This window comes from Thunnus maccoyii, chromosome 18, assembly GCF_910596095.1.
Source record: "Thunnus maccoyii chromosome 18, fThuMac1.1, whole genome shotgun sequence".
In the NCBI taxonomy this organism is placed as follows: Eukaryota; Metazoa; Chordata; class Actinopteri; order Scombriformes; family Scombridae; genus Thunnus; species Thunnus maccoyii.
The window spans coordinates 14,847,807-14,862,806 of record NC_056550.1 but is presented as its reverse complement, the minus strand read 5'-3'; the positions used below and the strand labels follow the sequence as shown (position 1 = coordinate 14,862,806).

At 38.9% G+C, this 15,000-nt stretch overlaps 1 protein-coding gene across 3 annotated transcripts in view; it reads right to left on the bottom strand.

Annotated features, from left to right (window-relative positions):
- Positions 1-1,101: 1,101 nt before the first annotated feature.
- prkcab (protein kinase C, alpha, b) overlaps positions 1,102-15,000 on the bottom strand; it is a 101,596-nt gene continuing 87,697 nt past the window's right edge. For all 3 annotated transcript variants that reach the window (XM_042392476.1, XM_042392478.1, XM_042392477.1), the window contains 7 exons: positions 14,148-14,239; positions 13,738-13,800; positions 12,482-12,620; positions 9,928-10,008; positions 8,283-8,390; positions 5,691-5,831; positions 1,102-3,611 (listed from right to left, as the gene is read on the bottom strand). In XM_042392476.1, the coding sequence (XP_042248410.1) occupies positions 3,447-3,611; positions 5,691-5,831; positions 8,283-8,390; positions 9,928-10,008; positions 12,482-12,620; positions 13,738-13,800; positions 14,148-14,239 (789 nt within the window). In that variant the 3' untranslated portion in view covers positions 1,102-3,446. The remainder of the gene's footprint in view (positions 3,612-5,690; positions 5,832-8,282; positions 8,391-9,927; positions 10,009-12,481; positions 12,621-13,737; positions 13,801-14,147; positions 14,240-15,000) is intronic.

The following is a 15,000-nucleotide window of genomic DNA, read 5'->3' as shown; positions in this document are numbered from 1 at the left end:
CCTGGTCCTGCACTACTGACTGAATGCAAATACAGAGAGAGAGAGAGAGAGAGAGAGAGAGAGAGAGAGAGAGAGAGAGAGAGAGAGAGAGAGAGAGAGAGAGAGAGAGAGACTTTCAGGACTAAGGACAGCTGTTGAGGTGATCAACAAGTACAAGTATATGCAAGAGAGAAAATGAAAACAGAAGGCACCATCAGTGGGTTTAAGGCATATTTTACATCTTTTATGGTTTGTAAATTGTAACTGGCAGCTAATAAATCATTCATTAATGCTTTATAGATCAGTAATTAACCATTATTATAGACTAGCCTATGTTAAGGTTGCCAGGCTGTAATTGATGTTTTTCCTCTAATCTAATCTTGCCTTTTCTTTTTAGTAAGTTCCTAAATTCATCAGGAAGACCTCAAACACTGAGAACCAAAATATTTTGAAAAAAGCACAGACTAAATATTATATTCCACATAAAAAATATGATTTTTCATATGTAAAATGTTCAAAAACCACACATGCTTGTGATGTGTGTCTAGGATTGCAGCTCATTTGTCCTTCGCTTTAGATATGATATACTTCATTGTCCCCAAGGAGAATTATGGGTTTAAGTGTTAAATAAATAAATACAGCTTAGAAAATACAAGGTATACACAGTATTGGTACTTAATCTCCCAATGTACATCACGCCTAAGAGACACATACAAATACACTATTGTACCTCTAGTACATAGAGTATACACTATTCCTAAAGCAATACAAACACAATGACCTGTGATCAGCGGTTTGTCATCTGCCAAATGTATAAATGTAAATGAAATGTCGAAAAACCACATATTGCAATATGTTAATTCATGATTGTTACTCCATGATTTATCACGTGAAACATTTCTTTATAAAGAGTTACATGGTGTTTCATTTGTAACAGTACATGTAAAATGTAATATTTCATGAGTAAAATATCTAAAAAAAAAAAAATCAGATGTGCTTATATGTAAATTAATTAAAAACTGTACTTATTTTGTTTAATGTTATTAACCAAGAGCTGTATTGGTGTGTGAGTGACCATTAAACCAAAAAGAAAAACGCTCAAAATAAAACAGAGCAGATTCATATTTTTCATACTTTATTTATACACAGTATCCGTCATACCACAATAAACAGAGGAACAAGAAGAATCAGGTTAACAAAAGCAGGGGCCGTGAGAGGAAACACATACAAACGTCCCTGTGGCTCTAATTGTAGCTGCAGTGGTAATGACCCTGACTGGCCTAACATTTGATTATCTCTGTCATGGGTCCAAAGGTTGTTTTTTTTTTTCCCTCTCTCCTCCGATACAGATTCTCAATGTGAGACATGTAAACATTCAGTCTTAGAAATCTCATTTTGGTCCAGATGTGACAGCTGCGATATTAGTCTACATGCACAGGTTAAATGACTAATTCATGGGCGAAGACCTGGGATAGAGAGTCTTCTTAAATTTGGCAGTTTTATGAAGCCTCACTGTTGTAGCTTTGTGTGCCTTGTCTCAAAAAAAAAAAAACAACACTGCTGGACACACCTGACTGGAAACAAAAAAGACTCAGTTTGGCACCAGTGAACGAAAAGCCAACAGAAGCAGTTTACATATATAGTATTTGTCTGTGTATAATTCAGCTTTTTAGCCAAACAGTATCGGGCTACATGACAGCGAGAGGGATGAGACGATGAGCAGAAAAGCGCATGATGATTCTTGTCAGACGGGTTCGTCTCATTCTGTGCGACAAGGTGGGGAACTCGCATGCTCCACACTGGGGATCTCTGTATCATGCAAAGGGGGTCTTTCTCATGCTTAAATCAGGCCTCGCCTCACGCATGCACACGATATACGCAAGAAAGAAAAGACGTGTTTCATCCACCGAGGGGCTCCGAAAATCCTCACTTGGTTCTGAATTCAGTTTGTGACAGAAGGAGTCGCCCTGAGAAGACCAAGGCAAGAGGGCGTTCAACCGTTTTTCACGCACAGTAGACGCTGCATATTCTCTATGACACTGAGAAGTAGTAGAAAACAATGGATAAATAGATAGTGGAAATACATATAACAAGGTTTGCTGATACCAAAGCTACCAAAGATTCAGCCAAACGTTATATATCTCTTCTCGGGGTAATCTAAACATAGAAATGTCCAAACCGTCTATGGTAGTAAAAGCACATTCAGTTCATAGTATAAAATCTGCTTCTCTTTTTGAAACATCTCATTTGAAACATATTTACAAAAAACAAAAAAACAAAACAAAACAAAAAAAAAACGGTTGACATATAGTAGGACATAAAATTTAGTTAAATTTAACATAAAACAGGAACAAAACCTCTCCCTTAACAATTAGAAATGTTTCTTTAGAATAAGACTTTTCCCAAAACATACAACAATTATATTTTAACATAGTTTATATCGTAATACTAAACTTTACAGTGATACCAGACGTGTACTGCATCCTAGAGTCTACTGCTCGTACAGAGTCAGAACATAAGCATGCAACAGAGATCTGCTTTGTGCATATGGAAATAGCATCTTTAGACTTTAATCAAAACGCTGTCTCTTTGATCCACAGTTTTCTGACCCTATAGACTGCATTCACCCGTCACCCAGGCCTGGACAGGCCTAGACAGCTTGTAACTGTAAGCATAATGTGCTTCTGTTTCTCTATTTGAGTTAGATATACTGTACTGTAGCTCCACGTCCTACAAAACAACAGATAGAAACGTTTAGGGGTTTTAGTGTGTTGACACTATTGGGAAGGTTAAGAAAAAGAAAAATAACATTACAAGGACTGTAAGAACTGCAATAGAAATGATTTCTTCCACTTCTACTTTGGCACTCATGTAACAGCATACTACCTCTTTTTTTTTTTTTGAGTATATAAATATAGTATATACGTGTACAGTAGCAGTTCAGAAGTAGATAAAGCCGGGACAGAGCAGAAAAAATAGGTTCCGTTCTTGTCGTGCATTGCAGCTTGTTGCGTAGTAAGATGGGGGAAACATGGATGGAATGAGGAGGAAAAGTGTCTACATCTGATATCTTTAACACCTAATGAGATAGAAACCTTCATACACAAGAAAAGGCTGCAGGTTGGGAGAAACACAGATAATAAGATTCAGAATAAAGAACATAGTTATGAGATGTTTTGGGAAAATGATGCAAAAAAAAAAATATCAGTGCCATGTACTTTTTCCTCTCAGTTCAGATTGTACCAACACGCCCACAAACATCATTTTAACACTTTGCTCCCCTCTCCTGAGTCATTTCTGCACACGGATATCAATAACTAGTCGACAGAACACTGTAGAGGACGGTGTTAGTCTTTTTGACAGCGGGACGGTTGTTGGAGTTTGGAAGGATCCTGTATGTAGTCAGCAACAGTCCATGCTTTTTTTTTTTTTTTCCTCTTTCACTTCACTCTCTCGCCACTCTCTCCTCATACCACGCTGTGCAGGGATGGATGGGTGAACTGAGGGTTGATGTAGGAGAAGCCTGCAAACTCGCTCTGGTCGATGTTGGCGATGACCAGCTGGTCGGGAGGGGTCAGCACGGGCTGGGTGCGTGTGAAAAACTTGTCAAAGTTTTCTGCTGCTTTGCCACACTGAAAGAAATGAAGAAAAAAATATTAAATGTGAAGGAAAGGATAAGTCATTATTTTAATTTCTGGGCTGTAAATGATTGTAGACTCCTGATTAAAATGGCTTTTCCTCACAAGTCTTTTATTAGAAAGCTTCTCAACAGTCCCGGAGGGAAGGTGGTGCAGGAAAATGTCGAAGCCCGATGTGTAGCCGGGCAGAAGCTGTAATTAGATTAGGAGCTAACCCTAAGCATTCACAGTGGAGGTCATCAGCATCAGTGTGCAGCTTTGCTTGGGGCTGTCATGTGTCTCAAGCAGCTGAATATATATGGATATTGCTCTGTGTTATGCACAGTATCCGCACAGTCACGACATTTTTATGGGACTAATTCCACCAGAATGAGCAACTTACAGGAAAAACACCTGTAAGCCAGCTCCTTGTCGGCCTGGATGAGTCCCACTACCGTTGTGTCATCTGCGTACTTTATGATGTGGTTCGAGCTGAACTTGGCACAACGGTTGTGGGTCATATTGGCTCTTGCTGATCTGAGGGCCACCATTTTGCTGGGTTTGAAGGCAGCATTTCGTGCTGTCAACATCGCACACACTTCCGTGGTCATCCAGCGTTTCTGGTTGGCACATGTAGTGATGTTCTTAGTGACACAGACATCATCTATACACTCGCACATGTATCCGGACACAGACTGAGCATACTCCCCTAGGCTGATATGCTGATTGTCAGCAGCAGCTTCCCTGAACATGGCCCAATCAGTGCACTCAAAGCAGTCTTTGATACATCACATAAAGCCCCCTGAATGGATGGATCCATTTTTAGCAATGTTTCCCTCCCCCCTCTATGAATGGAGACATATACATCCGCTGTGTAACCATGCATTTATCATGGCACTTGGGTGTAAGAAAGGGAACTCTGCTCTTAGAGAGCTATTTTTAATCCTCAGTGGCAGCGCTTGTGTTACTGCGGGCGCTGCGGGGCAGCGAGAGGATGGAGAATGCGGGGGTCCACAAGCAGAGAAGAAGCGTTTGTAGTGACAGGAGGAGGTTTAGGTGTCAGTGGCAGCAGCAGCGGCGCGGGTGGCTGCAGCTGGGATCCAGCCTGAAGCTCTGCTGGGTGCATATAAACCATTACACAGAACATAGACATACAATACGCACCCATTCATACACGCACCCATTCATACACACACCCATTCATACACACACTTAAAGGCTCTCTGAGGAAGTATTTGATACATACAAGAATAACACAGATTGCTTTTTTCTGGTACGTGATTTGCTGTTTTTAGCATTGTACTCTGCGTGAGAGAAACAGAGCACATTACTGGATGTTTCATGATTATTTGCTGATATGTGCCTGTTATTTTCTGCTTTCCATCATACAGTATTACTGTGTCTATGAATATCCACCTGTTTCATGGGTATCTTGAATTTATACATATAAACCTCAGTGTGATTGCCACATAAAAGTTATTTGTAGAACCGTTATGAGTGTATTTCAGTAATGACGAGAAATTATAGAAAGAAATAATATATGGAAATAATATTTTGGGTGATGATGATGATGATGTTATAGGAGCTGCCTTCTAATCTTATTCTTGTTCTTACCAGCAGTGCAGACATGGCGGGAACACATTACTCCCACTCACTCTTTAATGTCCTAAAATATATAAAGCTAAAAACATGAAGAAGGATGAGAGGACCTCAGGGTATGTGCGGACAGAATTTATTCATGGAAGGAATGTCAAACGCAGTGGACAGCAAAAAAGAAATAGCATGAAGAGTTATAACAGAAGGTAACAATCTTAAATCTTAAACAATCTTGTTTTTGAATAATCCTTTTGCTTTTCCAGAAAACACAGTGATTTGCCTTTTCATTTGTCAACTTTCTGGAAATTAACTTCAAATATATCGAAACACTTAGATAGAGGCTTTTATCCATATTGCCCACTCCCTCTTATGGGAGGTGACTGCTCAATGTGAGGTTCTTATTTAATTTTGGAAGCTCAACTGTACATACACAGATTGAGGTAAGTCTCATCACAACAACATACACACACTCTCACACACACTCACAGCATCACTCACCACTTTGGGCTTAAATGGCGGCTGGATCTCTCTGTTGGCCAGGCGATCCCAGTCGATGCGTCTGAAGAAGGCCTGCTCCCTGATGTCCCTCTCGCCTTCTGGGCCGCAGCCGAGACGCTTTGATGGGTGCTTAGTCATCAGCTGGTGAGAAATGAAGGGAGAATGATAAGAAGATGTGAAAGAGAAAAAAAAATAGCGGAGCAGAGAGGAAGTATATATGTCGTCCATCCACTTTTTATCTTCTCTTTCCTGCGTTGTATTATGTTATCACGTGAGCAACATTATGCACAGCCGGACTAACACTCATACTGGTTTTCACTCAACCGGCTTTAAAATAGTTGCAGGAAACTGTGCTGCTTTTTCATAGCTCCATTTCTGATTCAGAAGCCATTTTTAATTTATACTGTGAATCCTTTTTGCAAATGAAATATGAAGCAAACAACGAGAGGGGTCAGGATAATCTCTTTTGTCACTGGCTCTGAGATGATGAATGATATTTTTTGTGGCGGCATGCAGCTACAGGGTGTGATATCATAATAAATGAAGGCGGGGTATATTATCAGACTCTGCTTGAATCTTAATTGAATCTTCGCTGGTGTGTAAATTGACTTTGAAAACTCATTTCCTTGTTGGTAAATAATCAAATAATCATAGCGGTCATGATGCCGCTTTAGTGTGATGTCAAAAAAAATGACGACCAGGTGCCTTGATGAAAGACACAGAAATCTGTGACTTATACTTACTGAATACCACCTGTGTTGAGAGGACACTTTTCTGGAGTACCATGCAAAATTATTTAGTGCTGTAGAGTTATGAAATGGAAAACTAAAGTCATCTTTCTGCACCTTGTTACCATTACTATAAATGAAAAAGATACTAATGCCTTGAAAGGTTCTATCAGACAGAACAAATTATAACCAACCACACGGCTTTTTAGGAGTTTAAGCCAAACAAAAAACAATCAAGTGTTAACATTTGCAATTAAGAAATCATCTTAATGCTCAATGTTTTCCAAAACACAAGTTCTCAGATTAATTGTCTTGTCATTATGGTGTGAAAATTAACTGTATCAAAGAAAGTCAGATGTCAAATAACAACCTGTTTTGTTGACATTGTCTTTACTTCCTCATTCCAATACTCTCTGTGTAAAAAATGATAAATATTATTGCAAAAATCGACCGATGTTTTTCCCTCAAATGTTCTTTCTTTGACCTTATTAAAACTCAATATGTAGAAAAGCACTGAAGTGGTAACCTTTAAAAGATTGTTATTATTCCAAATAAGAAAATATTTCAATTTTTATGTTATATGGGTTATGCATAAACAAATATGTATTCCCTTTGTTTGCCATAAAGTCATTCAAACAAAGAAATGACAAAGCTTTCATAAAAGTCCATGCTCTGTGTTATATTCAGCCTGTTTTCACAAGAAACAACAGTATAGGCAAAAATTCAGGCTGGCGACCTATAGTGACGTTTATATCATCTAGCAGCCGTAGTAATTATGGCCCCGGGAGGTGACACAGTTCAGATGATGTCAATATACGGTGACTTGACTTGGCTGGATGGCTACATGGCTGGATGGCAAAAAGTGGACTTTGCGGCAGGAGACCACTGTTCACTTCCTGTTTCCAACGGTGAGTCGGGACATTTTTTAAAAAATGTAACGTTGTGGTGTTTACTGTTGCCATGACGATGAAGCTTGCATATCTTTAAGGAAGTATAAACCATGATTCAAGTGATCAAATTACCATGATTCCGCTTGGCCAAATGTTTCAAAAAACATTCTCAGCATTAAGACATCAAAGGCTCGGGTGCACTTTCTCCACTGAGGTGCTGACCATTGCTCAATATATCCACAACAACCATGATCTTTCCCTAACCCTAACCAAGTGGTTTTTGTGCCTAAACCTAACCAGACTTTAACCACAGCATTGTCAGACCATAAAACATCATTATTTTTTAACAGTGATTTGTAACGGTTTTGGAAAGCGGCATATTATGGTCTTATGGTTGTTCTAGAGTGCATTACTACAGCAGCTAGATGGCATAAACGTAACTATAGGTCGTTTCAGCCTGAATATTAGATCTATACTGTCATTTTATTATGAGGATGTGTTGGCTATATAACCAAGTAACAATAACTTACCTTTGGCAAAAAAAAAAAAAAAAAAAATTACAATTACTGTGATGATTATGCCAAGTTTCAAGTTCCTTTACTGCTTTGATTTCTACTTTAAAAAAATCTGTCTCTCAATTTCCAAATAGTATTGAAGTGAAATACTAAATTGCTGGAGTACTCCTTTAATTTCCAAACCAGCCACTGGTGTCCGAAACCGCCAATTTCACATGATCCATTTCACAACCTTCATGTCTCTCAGCGTTAACTGATTTGAGAAACAACAACATAGCATCATGAACACTTTTCAGTAAATGACACCTAAACCAAAACAGTTCCTGCTCTATGTTATATTACCAGGTGACAATAACTAAACTTTGACAAAAATATAGATGACAAAATGATGATGTCAGGAATCTAAAAACCTGTCGTATGCTTTGTTAAACACTGTATGCTCCTTTAAACGGTACTTACTCCTTTGCAGATGGACACAGCTTCTTTAGACATGGACTTAGGGTAGGACACATTGTGCTCCATGATAGACTGGAATAGCTCGTCCTCATCCTCTCCATCAAACGGCGGCTGAAGAGGAAAAAAAACACAGTCTCACCAGATCAGATTGAAGATGTGAGTGACAATAACAACTTAGTATCTTGTCAGCTTGAAGCTTGCGAAAGCTGACAAGATACTGAGGTGATGAAAACAGCAGGTGAAGGTGAGCTGAGCAGTGTGAGCTGTCAGGTGTGTTATGTTACACTGTATCGCACAAAAAGTCACTTAGTCAATTAAGCGTTCATCATTTAGATCAAAACATGATCTCTGTAGGTGTTACACTACAGTTTCAAATGGCAAACCCTTTTATAATTGTTATTTTGTGTGAGTGTTTTATGTGTGTGATCCATCCTCAGTATCTTCTGCAACTGTTGCCTAGAAACTGGAAACATTAACCTGATCTACTGTTCTTCATTGTTGCAGCTGCCAGTCAAGATAACTATTTGTTGTGGTTTTTGTCCAAATGACACATGTTGTTTACAGTTTATAATCACTGAAGCTGGCTTGTGTCAGCAGAAAGCGTCACAATAACAATTCACAGTCAAATTGGTAAATGCCATAATGTTTTGCTGTGGTGCATGAATTCCAGTCAAAACCAAACTTCTCTGTGTTATTACACTAGTTATTAGCACTGTTGTCTTTTCTGACCTTGTGACATTGTGATGACAATTATTATTGTGTATACATATATATATGTAGCCGCTGAGTGTCTGCTGTTTTCTTCAGTGAGAGTAGGATTGGAAAGCAGCTTAAAGGTATCTTAGATCAGGGCTACAAAATGGTGTCATCTGTCATGAGGCCCAGTAGATTTATGATGATACAGCCTGACACGCACTGCTCTTGATAGGTCAAAACATCTTTTAACAATGAATACCGGGCTTCCATAGGAATGCTGACCCATATTTTACTGTGTATTGATAACTATTAATTGATAAGACAAGGCATAAAAAACTTGATTTTTGACATTTTATACAAACTGCTGCTCATTTTTTGGTCCCTACTATACATGATAAAAAGGATGGAACTAATTATGATTGATTGACGGGTCGATTATCTTTCAGATTAATTGAGTAATCATTTAGTCAATCATTTTAGACAATACGGACTTAAAACTTCAGACTTCTGTTTCTTTCCCTTCATCAAATGGCTGCAACTAGTGATTATTTTCCGTATTGATCAATGGTTTATTAATTCTACAATTAACTGATTATTCATTTAATCTCAAATTTGAGAAAAAAGCGAGGTGTCCATTTTTCAGAGCTCCAGGTGACGTCTTCATATTGCTCGTTTTGTTTGCTCAAACCCCAAATATATTAAGTTTACAATGATATAAAACAGAGAAAAGCAACAAATCCTTACATTTAAGAGGTAGTGACCAGAGAATTTTTGGTGTTTTTGTTTGATGACACAATATAAATTATTATTAAAATAGTTGCCAATACATTTTCTTAAGATTGACTAACCAGCACAACTTTATGGATATACACCACTAAATGTGCAGTCCTGACTGAGGGATTATATAAAAACCCTTACAGACCAGGATTGGTGCAAATTATAAACACTTTACCTGTCCCGCCAGCATCTCATACAGAAGAACTCCATATGCCCACCAGTCCACAGATTTCCCGTACGGCTGGTATGCTATAATCTGAGAAATAAAACATGAGAAAAGGTTAAAAATACATACACACACTACCCCATCCCTGTATGCAAAGAGCTGTGATTATTAAGAATTTCAGTGATACAACATGACTTTATTTCTGCTGCCAAAGTAATTTTCAAACCTGTCTCCATGCTCTCAATACTGTCTGACTACAGGCAGGTATGGATGGGTGCTTCATTGTTACATGCAGCCCTAAAAAAGCTGCAGTAAAGATATCAGAGAAAATGTGAAGTGCAACGCTGAAAGCAGCATTTCTCTCATCCAAAGTCAAACCAAATCAACCACCATTAAATACTGTCAGCTATTTTGAGCTGCCATAACAAAGGCGCCTTCTCCTACCATCCAATTTGCCATCCTACACTTCCCTCCCACACACAGTCTACACACAGACACACACACACACACACAATAATACGCACAACGCAGACGCACAAGCAAAGAGCAAAATCACAGCTCGCCTTTAACAGAAGAAGAAATGTGACAATTTGTACTGTACAGTTCACAAAGTTACATTCGTTGCTCAACTCAGCTAAAAAACAAAAGAAAAGTACAACGACAGCTCTTCAGGTTGCTAAAATTCCCTCTAGGTCCAAACAGCACAGATTTTGTGTTATAATGCCACAAATGAGAAACAGAGGAGCTATCACAAAGTCATAGACATGGCTCATCGAGTCATTATAAAGCCACTGATATCTGGTGTGAAAAAAAAGCCTTTTTAAATCATCTCAGATTGATTTTGCCATGACGGATGGAAAGCCAAGAAAGTCTTGAAAAAGAATCTTTTGGATGAAGTTTGTTGGGAGAAACCAGCAGTAAGGGCTTCCCTCACTTCCCACCTATGAGACACTGTACTCCCTCATGAGTCACTGCAGACAGATGGGAGCAGACACACATATACACAAACAAACTAGCAAACATCTCATTACCGTTAATGAATCATCTCTGCCCCTTAGTTTGTGTAAAAATGCTCTAAAATAACTTTCATCTCTTGCTTTAGATGTTTTCTTTTTCACTTGTGAGAACTCAATATATAAATGTTTTTTTTTGGTCACTTACTATTGAAGTTGTTGTAGAGTGTACATATATAAACAGTATATCAAGTGTTTGTTAAGAACTGTACTGAACATACTGTACATTGTCCCTTCATAACATACCTAAAGCAAACATCAATTCTGAGAATTCTGTGAGGCAATGTGACACAAAGAGATCGCTTGCTGCTTTGCCTTCGCAGGTCCATGTCAAGTCATGTGATGACTGTGTGGTGTTGGTACACTGTGACAATAAACATGTGGTGACTGGATCCTGATGCCAACAGATGTCTGCAAGGTAGATAGCTAGAATTATCTGAAGGGCTGAATGTGAAGTTGTAGGATCGATGAAAACACTAAGCTCCGCCTATGGTTCCACCTCCAAGCTATGATTAGACAGTTTTTCATTTTAGCATGGGCAATGCTTCTCCATTTCAAAAAAACAACAAAGCTCCCTTACACCTCCTTGTGAAAACTAGTGACAGTATTAGTATTAGCAGCTTGATGCTGCCTTCTGCGGAACAACACTGAAATTCAATACACCTTGCTTTGTTTACTGCTCTTTGCCTGGGCGAGGAGGAGATCAGATCAGATCAGATCAGTAAGATCAGAGGAGCTAGACAAGTAAGGATGACCACTGGACCACTGAGAGGGCCATGGCATTCAGATGAAACTACCTATCAAGCCAGTTGGGCCTGCCACAATACTGGATACAAAATAAATATAAGGCCACCGAATGTCTGCTCTTTGCTTGGGTGAGGAGAAAGGTTTAAATTTCTGATATTCGCAAGACCAGTGGAGCTAGACAAGTAAGGGTGACAGGGGGACTGCGGATCGGGCCGTGGCATTATGATGATAGTTCAAGCTAGTGGGGCCAGTCACAGCAGTTTAGTAAATACAATGTAGATATAAGGCTGAATGCCTGCTTTGTTTTCTGTGTTGTAACCTGATTTTAATGTGGCATGGAAAATCTTCCGTAACAAACTAATGTCGTTAGTTAATGAAATGCTCCTTGGCTTTGGAAGTAACCCTGGTAAGCTGGTTAGCCGCACATGCTAATGATAGCAGCATATGTTAGCACAAATAAAAACACAGTTTAATCCATTCCCTAAACTTTTTCCTTTGTGCTTTTGCTTTTGGAAAGTCTAGAAAAAAGACTTAACCCATGAAACTGTTGATATACGGAGTATCTCTCTTACTATAGCGCCATGCAAACCATGTGGAGAAATCTAAAGCTTGACAGGCCTGCTGTGCCTAGTTACAGTTGCTAAGGCAATGAGTGGAAATTGCAGTTTGAGGTAAGGGTTTAGGCAATGGTCAAATGTAAATCCATGGTGATCAATTCAAGTTCAAAAGTCCAAGATGCAGAATGATCCCTTAGTCTTTGTTTCTGTAATCTGGACCCTTTTTCCTCATTGGAAACATCTCACCTCTGGTGCAATGTAGTCGGGTGTGCCACAGAAGGTGCGTGTGGTCATGCCTTCGTACATGTTCTCCTTACACATGCCAAAGTCAGCAATCTTGATGTGGCCCTCGGAGTCCAGCATCACGTTGTCAAGCTTCAGATCCCTGCAGCAGAGACAGGTTTTGTGTATTTGTGCACATGCATTTTTTTCCTGCCTGGATGTGTGACTGCTTTGATACTTGTGTTTTGCTGTCAGCGTCCAGACAAGAGAGGAACATAGAAAAGTCAGTGTTGCTCTACACCACTGCTACCTCTCTGAGCAGTTTATCTGTATGCAGCACACATTCTACGCTGGGTTACAAGTAATAATTTCTTGGCCGCAAAATCATTTTTTCCTGCTGTGCTTTTTTGATCTCACAATTGAGCCTGCGTCTCTGCTTGTGTTTCATGTCTCAATTCTTCATTTTCTCTCACTCGTTCACCACTTCTGGCTGTTATATCTGAGACAAAGTAAAGTCAGGATGTCAATCACAAGGCTGGTGGCATATGAAGAATGGAGTCCTTAGCTGAAGTACTGAAGAGGAACAGGGGTGACCTTAGTCTCTGTCAAGCACTTCTTTTCTGTCCTTTCGATTTTTGCTTTTGCATCAGGGTGATTAGTACGGATTTAATGCTCGCCTCTTAAGGGTATCCAAGCTCTGCAGACAGACAGCTCAGCAAGGTTAAGTCTATATGTCCATTTTTAATCTTTCTCTCACTCATTCTCTCTCTCTGGACCTGCATACCTCTCCTCCCCTTTATTAATTTCTCATTCTTTCTGTCTGTTATCTCTTGATTCTCATGTCCTCTGTCTGCTTTACTCTGCCCATCAGTCTCCCAATCCAAGTCGATGTCGAAACTGCTTAATAATGTCTGACTTCTATTCCCCATGGCTCTGCATTTCTTTAGGTTCACCTTGTCTATCAGGTTTTTCTACAATTTCCGCCTCTTACACTGCGTGAAACCGTTTCATGTAGATTTTTCTTTGTTTTTTTGCTCTGTCTCCAATGACTCACAGTCTGTTACTTTGATGTTCAACACACAGAAAGTATTTTCATTTCACTTAAAAAACATGTTTGTTTTCCTCTTAATGTCCAATGAATGTATGAAATATTATATAAGAGGCCCTCTGGTACAACCTCATTCACTGCTTGACTGCAGTTTTATGCAACACAATGTAATCAAAAATCAACATTTTGGATTTGAGGTAAATTAAAACTGGTTGCTCTCTGGCTCACCCACCTGTAGATGATGCCCTTCCGGTGCAAGAAAAACAAACCGACAGCAATCTCTGCAGCATAAAACCTGCAAAATTGAAAAAAACCCCAAACATTTAATTAATGTACACAAAAGGAAATCTATCACTCATGTTGTTATTCATCTTGATACCTACAGTATATGTAAATACCTTTCACTAAAGAATAAATATTAAATCTTTGACTTGATGATGGTAAGTAGTGTTCTCAATTTAATACTCTTCTACATAGATACATTGGATCTGATACTTTAATCTGACCCTAAATAGCATAATGACATCAGATCCTGTGTATATGTGAAAGAGACCATGGTAAGATGAAGCATTACAGAATTTGAAGATTTAGAAGTCAGTGTAATACAGTTTGCTAAGTTACAACCTCAACATGTGGCCTTACACTGCCTGTGGCTCCTTGAACTTGCCCATTCGCTGGATATGATACATAAGGTCTCCTCCATTTATATACTCCATCACAAAGTACAGCCGATCCTATAAGAGAGAGTTAGTATAAGAGAGTTTTGTCCAAAGAGCAGTACAGTATGTGCAAATGACAATAAGAGCACTGCATTACATTGAATCTTTAGAAAAATAAAAAGCATATAAAAAAATGCATATATAATATTCAATAGTCTACCACTGTATATCTTAAAATGCCTAAAATGATCTATTCTTTCAGCGCGGTGGCTGTGTCAGTTCATATATTCCTAACATAAGTCAGGAAGCTTTGATCAGTAAATGTAGTCTTTATTTAAGACTCCTTGAGTCACCCTGTCTACGCACAGAGTTGACGTCATACTGGCGACTTCGTATTCAACGGTGGTCTCAGTCAAGTATCAATTTTCCCTGCAGGGGCGCCGGCAAAAGAGTGCGAATAAATGCAAGCAGCAAATACAGATGTAATGGTAGACATGCTGGTTTCAAATGCCTGGGGTTGAATAGACGCCTGATGAAAGAATGATGCAGGGGGCACAATGACACCCTTTAAATAAAGTATTGTGATTTTTCTTTCACTTTAGTGGTGAGAGGCAAATCATTAGAAAATGAAGAACGGGAAAGAAAAGGGATTTCCTCACTGATGCACCTCATTACAGATGATGTCCTTAGATCTGACGAGTACAGACTTCTGGCTATATCTGCACAATTTCTTGCAGAATGTATAAAACTCCTGGAAATAACTAGAAGTAAAAATAAGTTAACAACAATAATGAAAAGGAAAACGCATATAGAGACCAAAATTTACAAGATTATAA